This window comes from Oncorhynchus keta, chromosome 29 (genome assembly GCF_023373465.1).
Source record: "Oncorhynchus keta strain PuntledgeMale-10-30-2019 chromosome 29, Oket_V2, whole genome shotgun sequence".
Classification (NCBI taxonomy): Eukaryota; Metazoa; Chordata; class Actinopteri; order Salmoniformes; family Salmonidae; genus Oncorhynchus; species Oncorhynchus keta.
Window position 1 is genome coordinate 24107311 of NC_068449.1, and position 23429 is coordinate 24130739.

A 23429-nucleotide genomic window follows, 5' to 3' on the forward strand; every position below is an offset into this window, starting at 1 on the left:
GGAAGGATACAACGTCCAAGGCTTTCAATGGCTAAATTTATGAAGCTGTGTAAAAACATTTATTTTTATTTTTTAGTTAGGTTAGAAAATAATAACTATTTCATAGCCTGTTGGTCTTCACATTTTTACTAACTTATGGAAACTTAAACATGCAGACTGTAAGACAACACTTAGTTTATGATTCAAAAGTTCTCAAATTCAAGTAATGTACAGGGTGAATAGATTTTTATTAATTTATATCAGACACATCACACAGGTGTAACAACTAAAATATATGAAAGACCAGATTGAAGAATGGGACAATAGACAAGTGAATATAAGTCAGTGCTTGCATTTGTATCAGCAGTGGTGGAAAAAGTACCCACTTGTCATAGTAAAAGTAAAGATGTCTTAATAGAAAATGACTCAAGTAAAAGTGAAAGTCACCCAGTAAAATTCTACTGGAGTAAAAGTCCAAAAGTTTTTGATTTTAAATATACTTAGGTATCAAAAGTAAATTTAATTGCAAAAATATACTTAAGTGTTTTAAATTTAAGGATTGCCAGGGGCACACTCCAACACTCAGACATAATTTACAAACAAAGCATTTGTGTTTAGTGAGTCTGCCAGATCAGATGCAGTAGGGATTTTCTCTTCTCTTTAAGAGTGTGAATTTTCCTGTCCTGCTATGTAAGGAATACTTTTGGGTGTCAGGGAAAATGTATGGAGTAGAAAGTACATTCTTTTCTTTAGGAATGTAGTGGAGTAAAAGTAGTAGTCAAGTAGTCAAAAATATAAATAGTAAAGTAAAGTACAGATACCCCCCAAAAATGACTTAAGTAGTACTTTAAAGTATTTTTTAGTTAAGTACTTCACACCACTGTATATCAGTTTGTATGAATGAGTGGTTACAAGATATGTAGGCCTTCCAAACACACACCAGAGACAGAAGGGTGTTCTACATTATTTATTTAACAATAGCTAAAAGTCCCAAGTGGACAAGTCCAAAAAGATCAAATGGAAAAGTCCTATGTTAAAAGTCCTTGAGGACTCTTCCGTGGTCACACCACTGCAGGTACGCTCTGAGGGATCCAAGCCAGTGTTCGCAGCAGGCCTCTCCTGGGTTCTGTTGTACTGAGTGAAAGAAAGATTCTGTCAACAGATTTAGCTGAAACGTCATAGGGCCAATTACAATAAAACTCCACAATACCTCTCCAAAAATGATTAAACTAAATCATAATAAGCCACAATAGAACTAAGGAAAGGAGTATAATATCAAAGGTAATGGGGAAATAGTAAATAGATTTAAACAAACTTAAATGGGAAAATCAAAAAGGCTTGAATGGGAAAATAAAAATGGAGGCAGGAGACAGTGGCTTAAGTAATGTTATCTGGTATCAATAAAGGCCAATCATGTCTACTCAGAAAAGTTTTCCATTGTCATTGGGGGGACACTAGTAACTCAAATAGTTTAGATGTGTGCAATGAGTGTTCAGGCAGAAGTCAGTATAATCCATAATGAATTCAACCCGAATTGTGCTTCACCTTTCCAGTATCCCAAAAGGCCTCCTCTCTGGTTCACAGTAGGTGCACTACTGTACTGGCTGTGCGTAGCACACAAAGCAGTAGAGAATGTCAGCAGGCAGTGCTAGCAGGTCAAATGTTGGAAATGGAATATGGAGAGGTACTTAGCTTTTGGAAAGGGTGAAGCGTTGACCCTCCCAATTCCCATAAAGGCCTTCTCGTTCCATTTCAACACTGGTCCCGGTCTGCTCCAGCAAAGAGGTGCGCACCTTATATTCACCCGTACCAGGTGAATTAGGTTCTGGGCATATAATGCAATGTATTGGGGAATCTTCTAATATATACATAGTCACCTCCATGACATACCTTTCATCACCAAAGCCGTGTTAGCATTTACTGCTCATGTTGCTGTACAACCCTTTTCTTAGTGCCAATGATATAAATGTGCAATTCACACACAATATTCAGTTCATATGCATTGACTGTAATACCTCTGCTGTGCAACAACAGCTTTATTCATGCTCCTTTCTAGTGATCTTACTCCCTCTCCACCTGGAATGCAATAACATCAAAAACAGGAATAAAAATGTACCTACTCAGTCATTAACTTAGCTAACTAATGAAACAATAATGTGTACATATACAAGCATATTCTTTATTAGCCAAATTGCACCAAAACAACAGCCGCTGCTACTTTTTCAGTTACCAATTCATCAATACACAGTAACAAACTTATTTGGCAAAAGGTGTTCAAAAAATAGTCAGTAGCAGGTCAGTAAAAGTATAGGTAGCAAAGATAGTTTGTATTTTCTAAAATCATTAGCTAGCTACATTGATGACCTCAGCTAATGTTTGAAGTTCTCTCTTCCCAAGCAGTTTCAATTTAGCTAGGCTCATCCAACAGGCTTATGCTGCACTGAAACAGAGACAATACCAGACCAGACAGCCTGACCCTGATCCTATTGCGTTTAAGTTAGCTAACTACCTAAATGGCCTTTTCATAATCTTTATAGATAATATAAATATATGTGTTTCCCCCTAGCACCTAGAGCTGCCTAATATAGCAAGCCAGTACGGTAGCTAGGATGTGTGACATTAGATCCAACAGATTTGCCACCAACGTTCCTTATAGGACACATCACACTGCACTCTAAACTACTCTGTAAACTGGTCATCTCTGTATGCCCGTCGCAAGACTGGTTGATGCTTATTTTTTGTTTTGTTTAAAACTTAGGCCTCACTCCCTCCTATCTGAGATACCTACTGCAGCCGTCATCCTCCACATACACCCGTTCTGCCAGTCACATTCTGTTAAAGGTCCCCAAAGCACATAATCCCTGGGTCGCTCGTCTTTTCAGTTTGCTACAGCTTGTGACTGGAACGAGCTGCAAGAAACACTCAAACTGGACAGTTTTATCTCAATCTCTTCATTCAAAGACTCAATCATGGACACTCTTATTGACAGTTGTGGCTGCTTCGCGTGATGTATTGTTGTCTCTACTTTCTTGCCCGTTGTGCTGTTGTCTGTCTATTGTCGTGATGTGTTATGTCTTATATTTGTATTTTATTTTTAATCCCAGCCCCCGTCCCCACAGGAGGCCTTTTGTAGGCCGTCATTGTCAATAAGAATTTGTTCTTAACTGACCTGCCTAGTTAAATAAATAAAGGCAAAAAAATAATGAGTGAGATGAAACCGGAAGGAATGACATCGCATCCGAAAAAGATTTATGTCTGGAATTATTGAGTCTACCATTACAGAAATCCACTTGCAAATCTTTACATAAATTAGATCATCAAAAACACGTTGAAATAGCATTAGGCTGAATTCCTAAACGAGCTTTCTTACCTAAAATAAGAAGCGCCTTTTGGAAAGTCCTCCATGTTGCAATGTGGTTAGATACCTGGGGATGTAAACATCACGTTGGTCCCAACCTTCCAGTTAGCTAGCTAGCCAATCACTGGCATTGTAACAAAGGCCAGTGCTGTGATTTGTCAATAAGGCTGCCAATCCTATTTGAGTAACATGTAGATTTGCGAACACACAAGTGCATTTCGAGAGAGCGCAGGCAAGTATACCGTGAGCAGAGAGATGCTGATCTCAACACTTAATTTATTGCGCTCAATTCTACTTTCTGGGAAAGCAAAAAAACATTGAGGTCTTTACTCTCTCTTTTAGCTCATCAACATGATCGTCTCCGTCCTAAATATATTTTATCTGAACTATCAACTCTCTCCACACGTGCTCATTTTTTTTGTGTGCAATTTTATAACACATTTCATGCAATTTTACTCATTTTACCATGGGGTGGAGAGCAGAGGAGGCTGGTGGGAGGAGCTATAGGAGGACAGGCTCATTGCAATGGCTGGAATGGAATACATGGAACAGTATCAAACACATAACAGCCATAACAATGAGCCCATCCTCCTATAGCTCCCACCACCAGCCTCCTCTGGGAGATAGACATTTTTGCAGTTTTAAAGTTAATTCCCTGCATTTCTACACATTTTTCCATGACTTATGCCATGTAAATATGACATCTGAGTGAGAGTGACTAACAAAATCAATGTCACACCCTCTCCCTAGGCACAGATTGTCGCTGGTTTAATGTTGAAGGCAGAGCAAACATCTGAAGCAGGCGGGCCGGTTGATAAATAAATATTAGTTGTCCTTGTTTGAACAGTGGAGCACTCACTGTCTACACATACAGCAGGTGTTACTAATGACTCTTTGTTTACGCTTACTGTTTGTCACGCATTACGAAACACATGAGTGTATGGAGACCATAATGGAGTCCATCTGCTTATGTTACTCACAGGAAAACATGTAGACACACTGCATTTTTAGTCAAGCACTTGTTTATCTGTGGAAGGCCATTGTTCATTTTCACAGGCTTCTCATTTATAAACCATAAGTAAAGCATTAAGATTTCTTGATTTAATTCCTCCCTCCCCCAAGACATGCACAACATTGCTGTACCAGTGCACTAGACAAATTAGGTCAGAGTGTATCCTGAAATTAATTCAAATGCACAAATGGAATGCATTAAACATGTGCTGTATTTTCGGTGGTGAAACCTTGCAGAAGCATAAAGCCCTGCAATTTGATTTCATAAGGAGAGCCAACCACAGTGAGAGAACCAGAATGCTCAGGGAGAGAGCCACAGTGCTCAGTCGACAGTTCCGTTACCTACATGCTGAGACTGTTCACACACGCTGGCTGGACTACTGTACGCAAGTAGAGCAGTGATTGGACCAGGGCTCTGCCAGTCAATGAACAAATCCCCTCTGACTTCCTCTCCTCCTTTCCTAATGCAGCATGGGCTGAGAGGGAGGGGAGTTGATCTGTCTTCACAGCCTGCCTCAGCTCAGCTCGCCACCTGCCCTTGAGTTACTGTGAATAGACAAGACAGAGAGGAAGTCGTTCTGTAGTCTGGCTCTTGTAAACCATATCTCTGCTGTGTTTTTATCCCTGGGCTGTTTAGATTTTTTCCGCTCTCTGCTCTGGGGGTGGAGTGGAGCGTTTGTCCCTGGCTGGCGGAGCTCCGATGGGAGGCAGCGCTGCCTCTGTCTGGGACTGGGGATGCTGAACGGGGGAAGGGAGGGCCTGTTTCAACTGGGACAGCAGCTCCAGCAACAGGGGGAGTACCAGGCCGCCCTCCACTGCTTCCTTAGCTCTCTGCTGGGGTTAAGGCACGTGCAGAGCTTCACTTCGCTGCCCAACTGCCTTCACCAGGTGAGCCACCGACCTAATGGCCGGACGATCACTCACTCTCACACCCATATGTATACATGCACCCGCAAACATACACACGCATACTGTAGACAAATGTTTGCACACACAAACGTCCAGTCTACAGGCACATGCACACACTTGTGGTGTACATAAACATGAGCACACAGACACAAAACCCATTCACCACAATACCGATACCACACATACAGTACTGACACTGTGTTTGCCTGTTACTCATACATTAGCATATAATATAAACACACAAGCCACACACTGCACATACCAATACAACCTTGCCATCACTAATACCAATGTCAAACGTCATGTTGCCACTCACAGCACAGGTTCAGCGTTTTTCCTGTTGACAGTGCATGTTGCAAGGTGAAGACAGGGAGTCTGTCTGTCTCAGGACAGACAGATAAATGTCAAATGGCTCTTTTCAATGTCAGTAATATTACAAACCCGTGAGTATGTTAGCTACTGTACCTCAATATGAGGTTGTAAGTGGTCCATGTATAGTGCATAACATAATAATGTATGTCAGGAGCCTATTACCAGAAACTCCTCTGTATCTGATGGATGCAGATAGCATCTGATTACTGGGACTCATTTCATGTGCATGCTTGTCTCCCAGAATAGAATATTCTTGTTTTGATCCAGTTTTGTTGAACCAGGGCCACAGTACCAGATTACATAATAAAGGCCCCTGGATAACAATATGTATCAAGTGACCCAAAGAAAATGTCTTACATTTACAAATGTAGCCCCTTACCCAATATCCCAGGAATGTGGCATGATGTTGAACAGACCAACGGCGAGAGAGAGAGAGCGAGAGAGAGAGAGAGAGAGGGTGGTTTTGTTCATTCCCCTCCACAATACAGTGGCTTATGTGAGAATAGTGGAATGCGAATGGTCGTACATGGTAATATGTGTAGAATGCAGACAGACAATTAATTCTGTAGCATATTCATATCATACAATCCTAATATGTGTTCTCCTTTGTGATTACAGATTGCGGAACTCTTCATCTCCGAAAATAATTGTATCCTTTACACACAAACGGAGGCCTTGTGAGACCAAACCCCACTTCCAGATAACTATTAGTACTATCTTTGCATGAAACCTGTGACTATGCTAGGGAGGCAAAAACTGTTTCCTTTTTTGGTGGCAGTGGCCTGCGGGTATGGTGAATTCCAGTGCAAAATGTAATTTGGCTGTACAGAAAAAGCATCGTATAAAGAGGGAATTTGTGTCCATGGGACAGAATATTATCACAGCTTTGTCCCAGAATGCTCAAGGTTTTGAATGGGGTCAGGCTTTTCTCTTAAGAGGATTTGTAAGTGCTTATCTCCCCACAACACAGAGTATGAGAAAGCTAATTAACCTGTATTCTGCAGTGGCTGTGTGTGTCACCACCACCGCCATCATCCACTACAGGCCAGTGCAGTATAGGGTTCAGATAAGAGGGGTGTGGTGTTGCAGGATATATAACCTCTTCCCATGGCACTCCTCTCTGTTACTGAGACATTGAAAAACATTTCACGTCAGCTCAAGTTATCTGGCTCAGCAAGACCCAGCTCCTCACAACCCATCTCCCAAAATAGGTTGATTTACTGGGCTCACTTCATCAATACATGTCCATAGTCTCAGAAGTCATTTAGTTAAGAGGCTCATAGGTCATGATGGGGTTAATTAAGTCTTTGGACATGAAAGAGACACATAGCATCATGAATAATTATGTCACAATGGTGTCATATGTTAATAGTAACATATAAGCTTCATAGACACAGGTCATTACCACCATAACGATTTGAAGTAGATTACAAAGTCATTTGTGTTTTTAATCACGGAACTTGTTACGTGGAACTGATCCAGACATGTATTTTTGTCGACACAGAGATTAGGCCAGAACAATGGGATACATGACAGTCTGATTGTCCCAGTTAAAGTCACTGGCTATTGGGCAAAATCAATGTTGTTTCCACGTCATTTAAAACCCTAAATTAAATGTGATGATGTTGAATCAACGTAGATACTGATTGGATATTTTTTTAAAGTAATCAACGTAAGGGAATTTAGTCTTTTTTTCACCTATCTTTTAACCTAAATCCAATGACATGTTTAATTCACATGAATTACCAAATGTAAGTCAAACTGACATCTGTGCCCAGTGGGTGGTCCCCGAGGACAGGTTAAACAGGATATTCATGTGACTGGGCAGAGCCAGAGTTTAACAGGCTTTTAACGTGCTCTCTGGGTTGTATTTGGGAAGGTTCCCTGGGGAGTGAGGGAGGTGAAGAGCCTAATCTAACTGACTCTGATGGGAACACATATTTTCACATGCACAGACTAAAAAACATAAACTCTCAGCATCAAATGCCATAATAATAACTCCCAGTTGCTGGAATTCTTCTCAGAGCTCTCTGACCAAAAGTCATGCTGGCTTTCATGGAAAGTGTATTAATCTATCCATTCAATTTGGCTCTCAAATTAGAGAAATAAATAAGACAATAAAATGGAATTTTCAGTCAAATCATTCTCAGGATGTTTTCTGTTACAGTTTCGTGTTTGTAATCAACACAATCCAAAAAATGTTATTGTCTGTTTTGTGGTATAGTGTTGACTGTATGAGAACAGTGTCACAAGCCACATAGGCTTCAGAGTGCTTCCTTTAGAAGTTTATCTCAACCTTGACCCTCTCCACTTCACATGTACTGCATGTGCTCTAAATTGAGTTCACCCTGCTGTTGGAAGGGGGTCTGCTGTTGGAAGGGGGTCTGCTGTTGGAAGAGGGTCTGCTGTTGGAAGGGGGTCTCTATCTGCTTTTTTTGTTTCCATGTTTTTTTCTCCCCAATTTGGTCATCACCAACTCAGGGTGGAGGACTTAGTACCTACTCAGTGTGGGTTCGCTGCATTGTTGTTGCTGTCCTGCCAGGTTGTAAATACCCCAGACCAGCAGAAGTAGTGCTTTGACCTCTGTGGCCTGCCTGTGAAGTGACCTTCTATCCCAGAGGGTCCTCGTCATACTCATCTCACTGTTGGCAGTTAGCATGGGGCTTTCTAATGTAGTGATATGGACTTAATGGGCCTCTGATCATAGTGGAATTATCTCCAGATTTCAAAACACATTAGAAATTTTACTTTGGGGTGATTTTGTAAAAACATTTTTGAGGCATCACGTGATATTGACAGTTTTTTCATTATTTTTTGGGGGTACCATTGATCTGGTACTGCTACTCCCTGTATATAGCTCCACATTGATCTGGTACTGGTACTCCCTGTATATAGCTCCACATTGATCTGGTACTCCCTGTATATAGCTCCACATTGATCTGGTACTGGTACTCCCTGTATATAGCTCCACATTGATCTGGTACTGGTACTCCCTGTATATAGCTCCACATTGATCTGGTACTGGTACTCCCTGTATATAGCTCCACATTGATCTGGTACTCCTGTATATAGCTCCACATTGATCTGGTACTGGTACTCCCTGTATATAGCTCCACATTGATCTGGTACTGGTACTCCCTGTATATAGCTCCACATTGATCTGGTACTGGTACTCCCTATATATAGCGCCACATTGATATGGTACTGGTACTCCCTGTATATAGCTCCACATTGATCTGGTACTGGTACTCCCTGTATATAGCTCCACATTGATCTGGTACTGGTACTCCCTATATATAGCGCCACATTGATATGGTACTGGTACTCCCTGTATATAGCTCCACATTGATCTGGTACTGGTACTCCCTATATATAGCGCCACATTGATATGGTACTGGTACTCCCTGTATACTGGTACTCCCTTCCTTATTGTGTATTTTATTCCTCTTGTGTTACTATTTTTCTTTTATTATAATTTTTTACTTGGTTAAGTCATTGTATTCGGCACATGTGACAAATAAAATGTGGTTTGATTTGAACAGTAATTACCTCAGCGGCCCAGTAAACCCTGAAGTTAACCCAAAACTATCTGTCAGCAGCCCAATAACTCTACCTCAGCTTACTATTATATACTGTCAACGAATAGGAATGAGGCACATTGCAGTATATGCAGGATGTTTAGAAGAGGATCGTAGTAAACACAGCACGTAGTAGCAACACAGTAAACACACAATTCTACTTGTCCACTGGATGTCTACTGGAGTCATAAAGTATGCACGGCACTGCATACAGTGTGTATCCTTCTGGCTAGCGAAGTCTATTCGGAGTGTGTGTTAATGTGCTTCTTGTGTATTTTGCTAGTCATAAAAGGTAGCCTCTTTCCTTTCACATGGACAGTTGTGATAGGGTTTATAGACTACTGTCATTTAAAGATGCACTATGCAGAAATCGCTCCGGCTTTTCCTGGTTGGTAACATTCGAATGGTTCGCCTAATTTCACTTTATTTGACAAAGCAAAAAAGTAGAGTGTAGAAAATCGTAGTACATCTGAATCGCTGTGAACTATCTTTTCCATAACCAAAGATATCATGTATTTTCAGCTGTTTGAAGCTGAGGTACGAAAACAAAAGTAAAAGACACAAAAACAAAACTTAACAACAGGAAGCATAGAAATAACGCAAATAGCCTTTATTCACTGTATATAATACATCTCTAAAGCTTTTATTTGTATCTCAACTGTGCTACTTTAACGGCAATCAATAGGTCACACACAAGCATTCAGAAATAGAACTAAGCAAAGTCTGGTCTCACGTGCGACAGAGAGCTCCTGCTTTTGAGTAGGCCATTTACGCCAGGCTGTATGTCTGTGTTTATTTTAAGCACATTTTCCTTGTCAAGCAATGCTTTTAAATTCACCTGTCAAGTGTTAATGGTGTCAACATAGAAAGGGATGCATTTACTTCAGTATGAAGAATGCCTTTGACAAAGTGAACCAACTCGGCTCCTGAGTCTATTTTTAGGGATGGCACACATATTTATGTGCCTTAGGGACAGATCTAAATGTATTGGAGGGAGGGGCGGTCCAGAATAGGGGAGGGTTGTCAAGATGTTTTTGTTGCTTTGGGGAGGGTTGAGATGTTTTTTATTGGGCACAGGGGAGGCTATTTTTTCCCTGATTTACATTCGCTCTTCTGCTCATATTTTCCCTATAAACAATGGCTTGACTTTTGATATGACCCTAATGAAGTTTAGAAACATTTGTGAAGGTTTGGTATGGTGTGGCTATTATTACGCTTTAGCTACTGAAGGCCTATGATACTGTAAGTCCCTGACTTTATTGTCCAAACCCGGTCACTTAAAACAATCTTTGGGTATAAATGTTTGTTTTTTTAACTGACAAAATCTATCAATCAATAAATTCAAACTGTGCAGTGGCCAATTGGTGAACGGAAAGAGACATCGTTTACAAAAAATTCAGAGATTGTCAAGCCAAGCCTTCGATACTGGGTAAACCTAAAATGTAGAGAGGGATGTATTTTCTGTTTGTTGAGATCGACGGTCTATTTGTGGTGTTAACACAAACCATGATATTGAAGTGCTCAAAGTTGGTATGCTTTGTTTATTGGTTGTGTGGTGCATTGGCACAGAAACCTGTTGGTGAACTCCTTGAGTTGGAACAGCCCCCCCCCAGTAAATTTAAATCCATCCCTTACAGAATCACATACCCAAAATAACTGACACATCAACATTGACAAACAAGACTGCAGTAGAATGCCCAGATATTATAGTCCAAGCCTTCACAGAGACTGTTTTGAGCCATCTGTCTAGAATGTTGGTGATGAGCCTGTTACTTGCTGAGGTCACATTCAGGAGCCATAAAAAATATTTAAAAAACACATTGCAGTTAAGCCTGGTGACAACAACATTTCTGACACTACAACTGACTTAATACTTTTGACAACTGGGCCTGATCCTTCACCTATATAAATAGACGGCAAGGCCCTGCAGTTCATTCAGGCTGAGAAGATGTTCTACGAGGTTTCTCTAATTGAGCTCACTGCTGTTCAGGGGAGCACAGGCAAGTATATTTGCATCTGTAAAATGGTGGCATCCACAAGTTCAGCTTCTCACCATCTGACAACTATATCAGAAGGGGGCCATCGTCAGTAACGTTTTGTCGTGGATCTGGGTTGGCCACCCACTCATTGCCCACCATTGTGCATAGGTACAAGGAGTGACGAAGGATGCCGTTTAAGTACTATGAGGGTGGTTGATGAAGCAATTGGACTCAGGTGAGTGAGGCAGGCTTTTGGCTAATGAAGATTGGATGCAGGTGAGCAAATTGGCATGGGTACTGCTCTACGTCCATATATGGATTTCCTTGCCGCTCTGCCGCCTTCCATTGTGGATGTCTGGACCCATATATGGAGTTCCTGCTACAGGGCCGCATTCCAGTATGAATGTTGTTATCCATGTATGGAATTCTGCATTCCAATATGGGAAGTCTGAGTCCATATAGGGAGTTCCTGCGCCAAGGCTGCATTCCAATACAGAAGAACAAGCACATATATGGAAGTTCCTGTTGTGGATTAGGTATGTCATCTGAAGCTTAAAGCTGTCCTCCCAAAACTGTGTTATAAACTACACTTAGCACTCTAACTGGGTGATTAAGGGGTGCCCTAACGAAATTCTATTGCTGTAAGCTATCAATTGTAGTATACAGTATGGTGTCTGTCTGTCTGTCTGTCTGTCTGTCTGTCTGTCTGTCTGTCTGTCTGTCGGCTGCTGATTCAACAGTAGTTCAGTGTAGCATGGTCTGTCTGTCTGTCTGTCTCTGTCTGTCTGTCTGTCTCTGTCTGTCTGTCTGTCTGGAGGCTGCTGATTCAACAGCAGTTCAGTGTAGCATTGTCTGTCAGACAGACAGACAGACAGACAGGCTGCTGATTCAACAGCAGTTCAGTGTAGCATGGGCAGGAGGTAGCAGGAGTTATGGGATGGACAGGGAAGACAAATGGCCATGTTAGGCATTATCTCATAAGGAGTTGTGTGGCGCCATGGAATACTGAGGCCCCTGATTCAGCACTGTGCCAGCTGCTCTGTTTCTCTCTCCTGGGGCAATGCTGGCATCACAATCACTCCACCAGCCTTCTCTCTCTCTCTTCAATCTCCTGTTCAAACCTCAGCCCATTTCCATCTCATTTTGATTATCTGACAGATATTGGACCTACTCTATTTTCAATGCTTTCTATTCTTTTCCCTCATCCTGTTAAAAGTTTCTGTCTCCTTATTGCCATTTCTGAACCACTTTACTTTTCAGTTTACCTCTCCAACGTTAGGCTGGAAAAACCTTTATGGAGGATAATCTCCACTCCCACCATTGTCAGCTCAGGTGTTTGTGTCTGTGTGAACAGGTAGCTGTGCCACTGCTTTTGTGGGTGTGGTAAGTGCGCTGTTTGCACTCACAGTATCCTCTCCCTTCCCTCGTCCCTCTGCTCTCTATCTGACGTCTCCTGCTCACTATCCTGTTGGCTCCACTGTACCCTGCTGTTCAGACTCCACTCTCATCTCCACACTGCCAGCCCTGCCAGAGATCACATCACCAGCATTTTGCATTCTGTTTACTTGCTATGTAGAGTGACAGAGGGAGTTAAAGGGATATAAAGAGCGAGAGAAGGATAGAGCGTGAGCAAGAGGGATCGAGACAGACGTTAGCGGGCGGCTGATTACATGCCCTGTGTGTGTGTAACAGGCCCCCAGAAGGAGGCTTTGCTGGGCTCGTCTGGGACAGGATGGGCATCCCCAGAGGAGCTATCGGATCAGGCCTCCCAGGCACAGCATTTTGAGCGGCTGGCCCAGCTTTGCATCATGAGTAAAAGGTACGTAGAGTTAACAAGAATAACGCAAATGTCCTCTCTTGCAATAAGGGCAGTGCTGTTTAGTATTGTTGGTCTTCCTCTCATTAAATGAGACAACTTTGCTGTTTCTGTTCTGCTGGCTTTTCTGAACTGGTGTTGGTAATTACTGGGTTTCAAGTATGGAGGGATGAGAAAGTAGATATTAATACTATGCCTGATATAGACAGCACAATATATACTGATACTGTAGGTGTTTTTGCTTGTTGTTAAAAGCTCCAAAAGGCTGTAGTTATATTTACTAGATGCTGTATTTTGATATCTTGGCTAGCTCTGTTCCCCTTTACTTTTGACAGGCTGTATGAGTGTATAATATCTTTACAAAATGAAAAACAGTGATACTGTCATTCAGACATGAGGCTATTTCATTGAGGCATTGTTCGCTTTCTGTAGTTTTAAATTGGACGTTTCTGAATGATGTGCTTATTTCTAACAGAAATCTACAGTATTTAAACTGTATGCTATCTCACATCTTAAAGTGATACTCATTTCCATATTGCCCCACCCCCAGATTGTTAGTGAAAGATGGGTTTATATGTTTATAGTGCTTTGAAAATATGTCATCAGGATGAAAATGTACCTCGCCAAAATAAACCAGTGCACAAAGAAATGTTTGCATCTGTGGCCCTCATGCAAAAACCACAGAGGTGAATTTACCTGTAGAGGTGGAGCAAAGGGACAACATCCCTAATGGGAGTTTCAAGTGTTACCAGAACACATTGATCTGATGTCCTTGATGCTGGGGTATTCTGGTAGGCCACAAAGACAGGATCATACACATTGATCTGATGTCCTTGATGCTGGGGTATTCTGGTAGGCCACAAAGACAGGAACATACACATTGATCTGATGTCCTTGATGCTGGGGTATTCTGGTAGGCCACAAAGACAGGAACATACACATTGATCTGATGTCCTTGATGCTGGGGTATTCTGGTAGGCCACAAAGACAGGAACATACACATTGATCTGATGTCCTTGATGCTGGGGTATTCTGGTAGGCCACAAAGACAGGAACATACACATTGATCTGATGTCCTTGATGCTGGGGTATTCTGGTAGGTCACAAAGACAGGATCATACACATTGATCTGATGTCCTTGATGCTGGGGTATTCTGGTAGGCCACAAAGACAGGAACATACACATTGATCTGATGTCCTTGATGCTGGGGTATTCTGGTAGGCCACAAAGACAGGAACATACACATTGATCTGTTGTCCTTGATGCTGGGGTATTCTGGTAGGCCACAAAGACAGGAACATACACATTGATCTGATGTCCTTGATGCTGGGGTATTCTGGTAGGCCACAAAGACAGGAACATACACATTGATCTGATGTCCTTGATGCTGGGGTATTCTGGTAGGCCACAAAGACAGGAACATACACATTGATCTGATGTCCTTGATGCTGGGGTATTCTGGTAGGTCACAAAGACAGGAACATACACATTGATCTGATGTCCTTGATGCTGGGGTATTCTGGTAGGTCACAAAGACAGGATCATACACATTGATCTGATGTCCTTGATGCTGGGGTATTCTGGTAGGCCACAAAGACAGGAACATACACATTGATCTGTTGTCCTTGATGCTGGGGTATTCTGGTAGGCCACAAAGACAGGATCATACACATTGATCTGTTGTCCTTGATGCTGGGGTATTCTGGTAGGCCACAAAGACAGGAACATACACATTGATCTGATGTCCTTGATGCTGGGGTATTCTGGTAGGCCACAAAGACAGGAACATACACATTGATCTGATGTCCTTGATGCTGGGGTATTCTGGTAGGTCACAAAGACAGGATCATACACATTGATCTGATGTCCTTGATGCTGGGGTATTCTGGTAGGTCACAAAGACAGGAACATACACATTGATCTGATGTCCTTGATGCTGGGGTATTCTGGTAGGCCACAAAGACAGGATCATACACATTGATCTGATGTCCTTGATGCTGGGGTATTCTGGTAGGTCACAAAGACAGGATCATACACATTGATCTGATGTCCTTGATGCTGGGGTATTCTGGTAGGTCACAAAGACAGGAACATACACATTGATCTGATGTCCTTGATGCTGGGGTATTCTGGTAGATCTGATGTCCATGCAATTCTGGTAGACAAAGACAGAACATACACATTGATCTGATGTCCTTGATGCTGGGGTATTCTGGTAGGTCACAAAGACAGGAACATACACATTGATCTGATGTCCTTGATGCTGGGGTATTCTGGTAGGCCACAAAGACAGGAACATACACATTGATCTGATGTCCTTGATGCTGGGGTATTCTGGTAGGTCACAAAGACAGGATCATACACATTGATCTGATGTCCTTGATGCTGGGGTATTCTGGTAGGTCACAAAGACAGGAACATACACATTGATCTGTTGTCCTTGATGCTGGGGTATTCTGGTAGGCCACAAAGACAGGAACATACACATTGATCTGATGTCCTTGATGCTGGGGTATTCTGGTAGGCCACAAAGACAGGAGCATACACATTTATTTGCCCCTCCTGTCAATGTTTGGAAGATTAGAGAATTTAGCCTAATTGGCTTGATAGGATGGAAGGGGGTAACAGGTATCCTGACTACTCAAGCTAAATTCTTCTGCTGCTCCGTCGTTCACTACATACGAGTCTAAGATTGCTGTCATTGAAGTCGTTTTTGGTGATGAGGTGCACGAAGGGTGTCGTTCAAAACAAAGTAATCAGTGATTGAATCGTCTCTAACCCATCACAGTAACAAAGCCAATGACCAATTTTCAAACTATCGCTTTACCCACGTGCGTTCTGGCTCTGGCCTAACCCATCGATTTCTGGACCAATCAGACAGCCCTGAATGTGTTCACATTTTCGGTAACTTAACCTAGCAGGCGTAAAAAAAATATGGCTGACTGGAGTACCCAAATCCATTTTGAAGGGGAAACTGAAGTGAGGTTGATAATACTGTATCCATGAAAACCGGAAACATCCGCTTTTTTGGTTTCTGCTGTTTGATCTCTCATTTTTGTACAATACTTTTAGTTTAGGGTGTCTCTAGTACTATACGTTTTAGTTTAGGGTGTCTCTAGTACTATACGTTTAGTTTAGCGTGTCTCTAGTACTATACTTTTAGTGTAGCGTGTCTCTAGTACTATACTTTTAGTGTAGCGTGTCTCTAGTACTATACTTTTAGTGTAGTGTGTCTGTAATATTATACGTTTAGTTTAGGGTGTGTCTAGTACTATACTTTTAGTGCAGCGTGTCTGTAGTACTACACTTTTAGTGTAGCGTGTCTGTAGTACTATACTTTTAGTGTAGTGTGTCTGTAATATTATAAGTTTAGTTTAGGGTGTGTCTAGTACTATACTTTTAGTGCAGCGTGTCTGTAATACTATACTTTTAGTTTAGGGTGTCTCTAGTACTATACTTTTAGTTTAGGGTGTCTCTAGTACTATACGTTTAGTTTAGGGTGTCTCTAGTACTATACGTTTAGTTTAGGGTGTCTCTAGTACTATACGTTTAGTTTAGGGTGTCTCTAGTACTATACTTTTAGTTTAGGGTGTCTCTAGTACTATACGTTTAGTTTAGGGTGTCTCTAGTACTATACGTTTAGTTTAGGGTGTCTCTAGTACTGTACTTTTAGTTTAGTGTGTCTATAATACTATACGTTTAGTTTAGGGTGTCTCTAGTACTATACTTTTAGTTTAGTGTGTCTGTAGCAATATACTTTTAGTTTAGTGTGTCTGTAGTACTTTTAGTTTAGCGCATCTCTAGAACCGTATGTTTAGTTTAGTGTGTCTCTAATACTATGCTTTTCACCCTAAAGAAATGTACAGAAAGCCCCAAATTCATCCACCCATTAGACGCCTCCCAATCCAATGGACTTGTTTGGGTGCAATATTTTATTTACAGGGTTTTAGAAGACTCACATCCTACTACAGCACTAGAGCACTGGAGCTTGTGGCCGTTTGGAATTGGGAGGATGGCAGCCTCTTCATCTTTACTGGGTCATAGACATTTTTGTAGGTGTTTATGAACGGTCTCTGAGATGAACATTAACGTTGGACACTGATGGAGTAATGAGGACTACCAAGAGAAAACTGGAAGAGGTGCTCATATAACTGTCTTTAGTAGTCAGTGCTAAGTCAATGCCAGCCCCGTCTTCTCTCTTGGACAGAAAGTTATCGTGCTTCCTAAATCTTTCAACGCTGTGGCAGGAAGTCCTTCGGCCGTTGAAGGGCTTCGCTGTACTTTGGCGATCGGATGTCCTCAAATTACATTCTAAAACAGTGCAAACAGACACCTGGCCATTACTTATTGAAGGGAAGCTTGGTTTTGTAACAGCGATCGTGACATCTGTGACACTACACAGGACTTGCTCTACATCCATTGGCACACGTATGGGCCGGAATTTGTCTTTTGCCATGCTATGCCCAGCTAGCTCCATGCCAGAGCAGTATAGCTGTGGAAGGGTGCACGGTAAACCAACCAGTGGGAGCCATGGCAATATGGACAATAAAATATATTTTATTTGTATGTTTGTTTGAGGTTACTTTCCATGGGTTGGTTGTCTGGATTTTCTATTGACACAGCCGACAGGGAAAAAAACTTGTGCATCAATGTTGTTTCCACGTCATTCCAACACAATCAATCTGATGACGTTGAATCAACATGGAAAATGGATTTGATTTGCAAAAAGTTTTGCCTTTCTTTCACCCTCCTTTTAACCTGATTTCACATTGAATTGGCTTTAGTTTAAATCTCAACCAAATGTAAATCCAACTAGACATTCAAATGACATCTGTCCCCAGTGGGAGAAATAATCCATAAAATGTTAATTATCTCTGTGTTCCTGTCCTTCGTCTTTTAGACCTCATCTCGCTTTAGAGTACAGTGGGAAAGCCACTAAGATCCATCAGAGGGCCTTTGGCAGCGACCACCCCATCACAGACAAGAGTCTGGAGCTGCTGGCCACCGTCTACGCAGAAATTGGCAAAACAGAATACTCAGGTAAAACCCCTGAATAAAGACAGAACACTTTAAAAGCCAGTGTCATGCTGAAATAAACATGGATGAATACTTACAGTAGATTAACTCAATAGTCATGAGTGTGTCAGCATGTTCTTCTCAGTGTGACAGGCGGGCACAGGCAGTGGAGAGTTTATAGTTGACCGTTTGTAGTTAAACTGAACCCTGAGAGGTGATTTGGTGTAGACCTTGTCACTAGGTTGACATAAAGCACACTCTTGTGGAATGACAAACCGGAAAACAGCTGTTAAGCCCAGGAACAACTTAACTGCTTTGCTTCAGCGCACACATCGCACTATAAGTGGCTTACATAATTCCAGTTAGCCCTCCTACTGTATGATGTCTGCTCAAGGAATTGTTAAATGAATAAACACACCCACTCAGAGTGGTTTTATATAGAGCTGAACAGAAAATACTTATTGTGAAATTGACAGTTTGAAGCCACTGTATTGGTGTGCTCATGCTTCACTCGCATGATGAGGAATTGGCATTTTCTACTGTTTTCCAAAGTTGCCATTTTTGGGGTAAAGAGGTCTGCTGAAGAAGGCACGGGGTAAAATGTGCCCTAGATGTTGAGAACAGCTGTTGAGTCAGTGTTCACAGACAGGGGTGCTCAGTAGAGCAGGCTATGTGTAGGACCTGGGGTGCTAAGAGAGCGGTTCCTATTCATGCCAGTTGACCTTCTTGGCCATATCCTTGGTAAAATTATTGTCAATAAGTAAGGAGAACAGCTGAAGCATGGACACAGTTTGTCCTTGCAAAGAAAGCCAGGTCACTGTCAGGGTACACATTTCATTTACGTGCTTCTGCAAGCGCTACCAGAGCACCACGTCTAGGTCCAAAAGGCTCCTTAACAGCTTCAACCCCCAAGCCATAAGACCGCTGAACAATTAATCAAATGGCCACCTGGACTATTTACATTGACCCCCCTTCCCCCTTGTTTTTACACTGCTACTACTCACTGTTTATTATCTATGCATAGTCACTTTACCCCTACCTACATGTACAAATTGCCTCGACTAACCTGTACCCCTGCATGTTGACTCGGTACCGGTACCCCTGTATATAGCCTCATTATTGTTATTTAATTGTGTTCTTTCAAAAAAAAATGCTTTAGTTTATTTAGTAAATACTTTCTTAACCCTATTTTCTTAAAACTGCTTTGCTGGTTAAAGGCTTGTAAAGAGTTTCACTGTCTACCTACACCTATTGTATTCGGCGCATGTGACAAATAAGATTAGATTTTTATTTATTTACTTTGTACACAAAGTGTGATTTCGCTGTGACCTAAAATGGCTGTCATAGAGTTGTCATTGTGGGTGTGAGCTGCACTCCTCCTATAAACCCATTTATTGATAGTTGGACGGTCTACATGTTGCTTGTGCAGTCTATTCCACATCTTTCATAGTACAAAGCCAGTGCAGTGCTTTTGTGATCTGGAAATGTGTGTGTTGTAAGTACCACTGCACTGTACCTGTGTATATAGTAAATGGCCATGATGGAGTCAACCCTGATGTTTTTCGCAGAAATGTTTGTTTTTGTATTTTGAACTTTCATCTTCAGCTCTATCTACACAGTAGTTGTCTGCATGTTTATTGGTACCTTGGATCCAGGTTCCATCTGTGGTCAGAGACTAATGTTTACTCATGGTTAATCCCTTAGATTCCCTAGGCCAGTGTGTGTCAGCGCTTTCCAAGAGGTTTGCTGCTGCCGAGTCCTTCAGAGACACACTCAACAACGGTCTTTCCCATTCCCATTCCCATTCCCACCGGGATAAACACTCTGAGGTCCGGCACAGGAAAGACCCCCGCCCACTGGTGGACACACCAAAACCCAAGGTGACACTTTTATTTCAATGACTGAAATGTCCTCAAAACTGGTGTCCATTGTGTCCTCAGTTCTAATGATATCTCACCCTCTCCTCAGGTCACCAACGGTAAAATCCCCATGTCCATACTGAAGAGATCTGGCTCAGGATCAGACTCAGAGCCCAGCCACAGACGGAAAGGCGAGCGGCGGGTCCGGTTCAGGGAGCCTGAAACCACTGTGCATGGTGAGAGAGACATCAGGATCAGAGATCAAATGCCAAACATATGGAGGCCATGAGGACTAGATCTTTCCAAACTTTCAAAGTTTGAGCCCCTTCAGTGCATGTAACGAGCCGAGGAGAGATGGCGTTGCCCTCTGGTGCATTCTCACCTCTATCCAGTCACTCACACTCCTCTCTACTGCACTGGAAGGCCTTGGTCTGCAGAAACAAGAAACACATTTGTTATCGGACTGACTCAGCTCTATTCCACTGGGTTTTAGAGAATTAAACACTCACTAAATCAAAACGTATTAAACCATGCTTAGTAATACATTGGTGAGTTATACTGCTAAATCTACTGTTCTCCTAATTCTCTATGGGCCACTACTACTGAACCTTACAAAGGGATCTGCATTGTTATGGCTTAGCTGTAAAATAAAATGAACAAGATACAGTAAAATCCTGTGATTAGATTGTAAAACACTGTCCCTTGTGGATACTGTAGTACTTAATGTAATGCTGAATTTACAAAAAGAACAAACATGAGCAAGCTATTTACACTTCATGATTAATTATGCATGCAAATAAGGTAGCCTTTTATTTATTTATTTACTTGCTTCTTGTCTATCGGTTTTGCAGACATTCCATACTATGACCGTTTAGTTGGTAAGTCTGTCTGACAGTGGTCCCAAATAATAGCTCACTAAGAATATGGAGCAAGTGTCACCCTCATTGACTGGTCATTACTGACTTGTTATACTAAATCTGTGTAAGGAAGACTGTTGAGTGGTGCTTAATATGAGAATTTGCAATCATAGACATTTTAATATTGTACTGTGATGCATGGTTATTCCACCCACTTTTGATATGGCATATTCCAGTCCAGTATCTGGTGTATGGCACTTTTTATACTGTTAATAAAGAGACTGAAAATCAGGCCTTTAGCTACAATGGGGTGGAAAAAAGTGATTTTGGCATCAGGAAAACAACATGCCCCTCACTCCTGAACATGCAGACTGGGAGAGCCTTTACAAATCATAAATCATTCAACAGTTTGTTATTGGTCTCTTTTGGTTCACAGCCTATGACACATCACCGCCCAGCCCCCACCTGGCCCTGTTCACCTGCCTGTTCCTGCTGATGTCACTGCTGGGCGTGGCCATGTTCTGCACGGACCGCCGGCGCCCACAGCGTGTCTGTGAGGAGCTGGAGGCCTCGCTGGCTGTCTACCTGATACACATAAAACAGCTGCTGTGGGGCTGCTGGATCTGGCTAACCATGCAGTGACTGGGACCCACCAGAGGGGGAGGCATGGAGGACTGCATTCACTCTCTCCATTACATGTCCGTTGAGGTGCCCTACCTAGCCTGGTCCCGAGCACCTCAGTCATACACACGGACTATCTATCTATGGTGTTGAGATGTGCACCCCTACTGCTATGCTCACACCCATATATGGAGAAATGTGTAATCCCAGAGATATTTAGCCTCCATGCCTGTATACTGTACGTACCTAGGTGGTGGGTATGCTACCATGTTCGTTTTGTTGATAAGACATTTTGCACATCAGCAATGTCGATGCTCACTGGTATGCTCACTTAATTGCTACAATAATTTACATGTTCCTTTCTTGGCACAATCTATTGTGAGTGAATGTTTCATGGAATGCCAAATTAATTATATTTATTTAATTACTATGCTATGTCATTTGTGTACTTAAAAGCTAGCTACAGATATGAATGTGTATATACCGTATACTAAGGACTATCACAATATTACGCCTTGTTATTGCACATAATTGAATGTATAAAGTGTGAAAAACTGCTTAGAGTTGGCACAAAACACCCTTACCGTCTAAAATAAGGATTATGGATTGAGTCAAGCACAATGTGACAACCTTCTGAAAAGGATCGCTGACACAGGCACAGGACTGCTTCACTTCACAGTGCCAGGTTAAACTAGCAAATTGACAAAGCCATCTTTCTTTTACAGCATAAATACTGCAGTCCGGCGTTTCCTACCTTGGTCCTTGGGACCCCAAGAGGTGCACGTTTTGTTTTTTTCCCCTAACACTACACAGCTGTTTCAAATGATCAAAGCTTGATGATTAGTTGATTATTTGAATCAGCTGTGTAGTGCTAGGGAAAAATCCAAAAGTGCACCCCTTGGGATCCCGAGGACCGAGTTTGGAAAACCCTGTTGTAGTCGGACTATTTTTTAGGTCAGATCAGTTTTGGGTTCCAAGTTGGGACAAAGATGATAAGACATTCACCACAATAATATGAATACTCACTTTCCTGGGAATGTACTCAAATTCAATGAGTGCTTATGATTTTGACAGTGTACCTCTTGGTAAATGCTAAAATGCCTCAAATAATATCCTCTCTCCTCTAAATTGTATTTATTCTTCCATACCGCATATCTGCATCTACTCAAATATCAAATACTTTTATTTTCTTTAGAGTACATTTTGTAAGGGCTTTTGTTACATTTCTATTTTTTGATTGTGCCAATATTCAGATTTTAATCTTGATGTCAAATGCTTTTAAAGTTAAGGATTATTTGGGAATTGAAAAGTACTTTAAATTAGAGCAAATGTTAATGATGCAAAGTAAAGAAAGGAATCTACATGAATTGTACAGTCCAATGGTCTGTGGTAAGATGCAGCAACATTATGACACTAATTGAATCATCACTGTGGGACCTTCAGTACTTGGAACCATTCAAATATAGAAATTAAAGTCTCTTCTATAAACAGGTCGAGCTTTAAAGGACAAATGTGATGCTTATATATGTGATGCTTATCATATACCTCTTGATCCGAGCAATAAAACACAAGACGTCGTTTCCACTGATACATATTCTTTAAACAGTATAACAGGTTTCAGGGAATACAACTATAAGAAAGAGTTGGTGTTGGAAAAATCTGAGCAATATGATGCAACCACTGTCTGAATGGAGGAGCTACTGAGACTGAAGGTTCCCTTTGCACCATCAAACGGAACTACTATCATTAGCAATACAAATACCCAGCAAGTCAACATGGCTTGTTTCTGCACATTTTGGTTAGTAGCTGCATTTCATTGCTGACAATAGGCCTGTGGTCACTTTGAAAGAAGTGCCTTTTAGAAGGATTTTGTAGTTTCTATATTTTGTTATTTATTTGAATTATTTGAAATAAAACTGTCATTGCATACCAAGATCTGTGAGGGTGGTGAGTAGTGTGTGTGTGTGTGTGTGTGTGTGTGTGTGTGTGTGTGTGTGTGTGTGTGTGTGTGTGTGTGTGTGTGTGTGTGTGTGTGTGTGTGTGTGTGTGTGTGTGTGTGTGTGTGTGTGTGTG

At 41.7% G+C, this 23429-nt stretch overlaps 1 protein-coding gene and 1 long non-coding RNA gene across 51 annotated transcripts; one reads left to right on the forward strand and one right to left on the reverse strand.

Moving 5' to 3' along the window:
* Positions 1–931: 931 nt before the first annotated feature.
* On the reverse strand, positions 932–3569 carry LOC118362535 (uncharacterized). Its single transcript, XR_004821228.2, has 2 exons — positions 3350–3569; positions 932–2055 (listed from the first exon to the last, which is right to left on the reverse strand). It is a non-coding gene; the product is annotated as an uncharacterized LOC118362535 (long non-coding RNA).
* Positions 3570–4705: 1136 nt separating this feature from the next.
* On the forward strand, positions 4706–15851 carry LOC118362536 (uncharacterized). 50 transcript variants are annotated; one of them, XR_008086238.1, is made up of 9 exons: positions 4706–5236; positions 6248–6278; positions 11121–11722; positions 12879–14102; positions 14286–14529; positions 14713–14834; positions 14896–15017; positions 15223–15344; positions 15467–15851. XR_008086238.1 is itself a non-coding variant. In XM_052486262.1 (9 exons), the coding sequence occupies exons 1-6, from the start codon at positions 5084–5086 to the stop codon at positions 13094–13096; spliced, it is 630 nt and encodes a 209-aa protein (XP_052342222.1). In that variant the 5' UTR covers positions 4709–5083; the 3' UTR covers positions 13097–14102; positions 14286–14468; positions 14957–15017; positions 15467–15851. The 50 variants fall into 50 exon arrangements, 27 of the variants coding, with proteins under 27 accessions (XP_052342222.1, XP_052342214.1, XP_052342218.1 ...); XM_052486262.1 differs by lacking the exons at positions 14713–14834; positions 15223–15344 and having other exon boundaries at positions 4709–5236; positions 11121–11207; positions 11355–11421; ... (1 more) ...; positions 14286–14468; positions 14957–15017; XM_052486254.1 differs by lacking the exons at positions 14713–14834; positions 14896–15017 and having other exon boundaries at positions 4709–5236; positions 11121–11207; positions 11355–11421; positions 11649–11722; positions 14286–14468.
* Positions 15852–23429: the final 7578 nt, after the last annotated feature.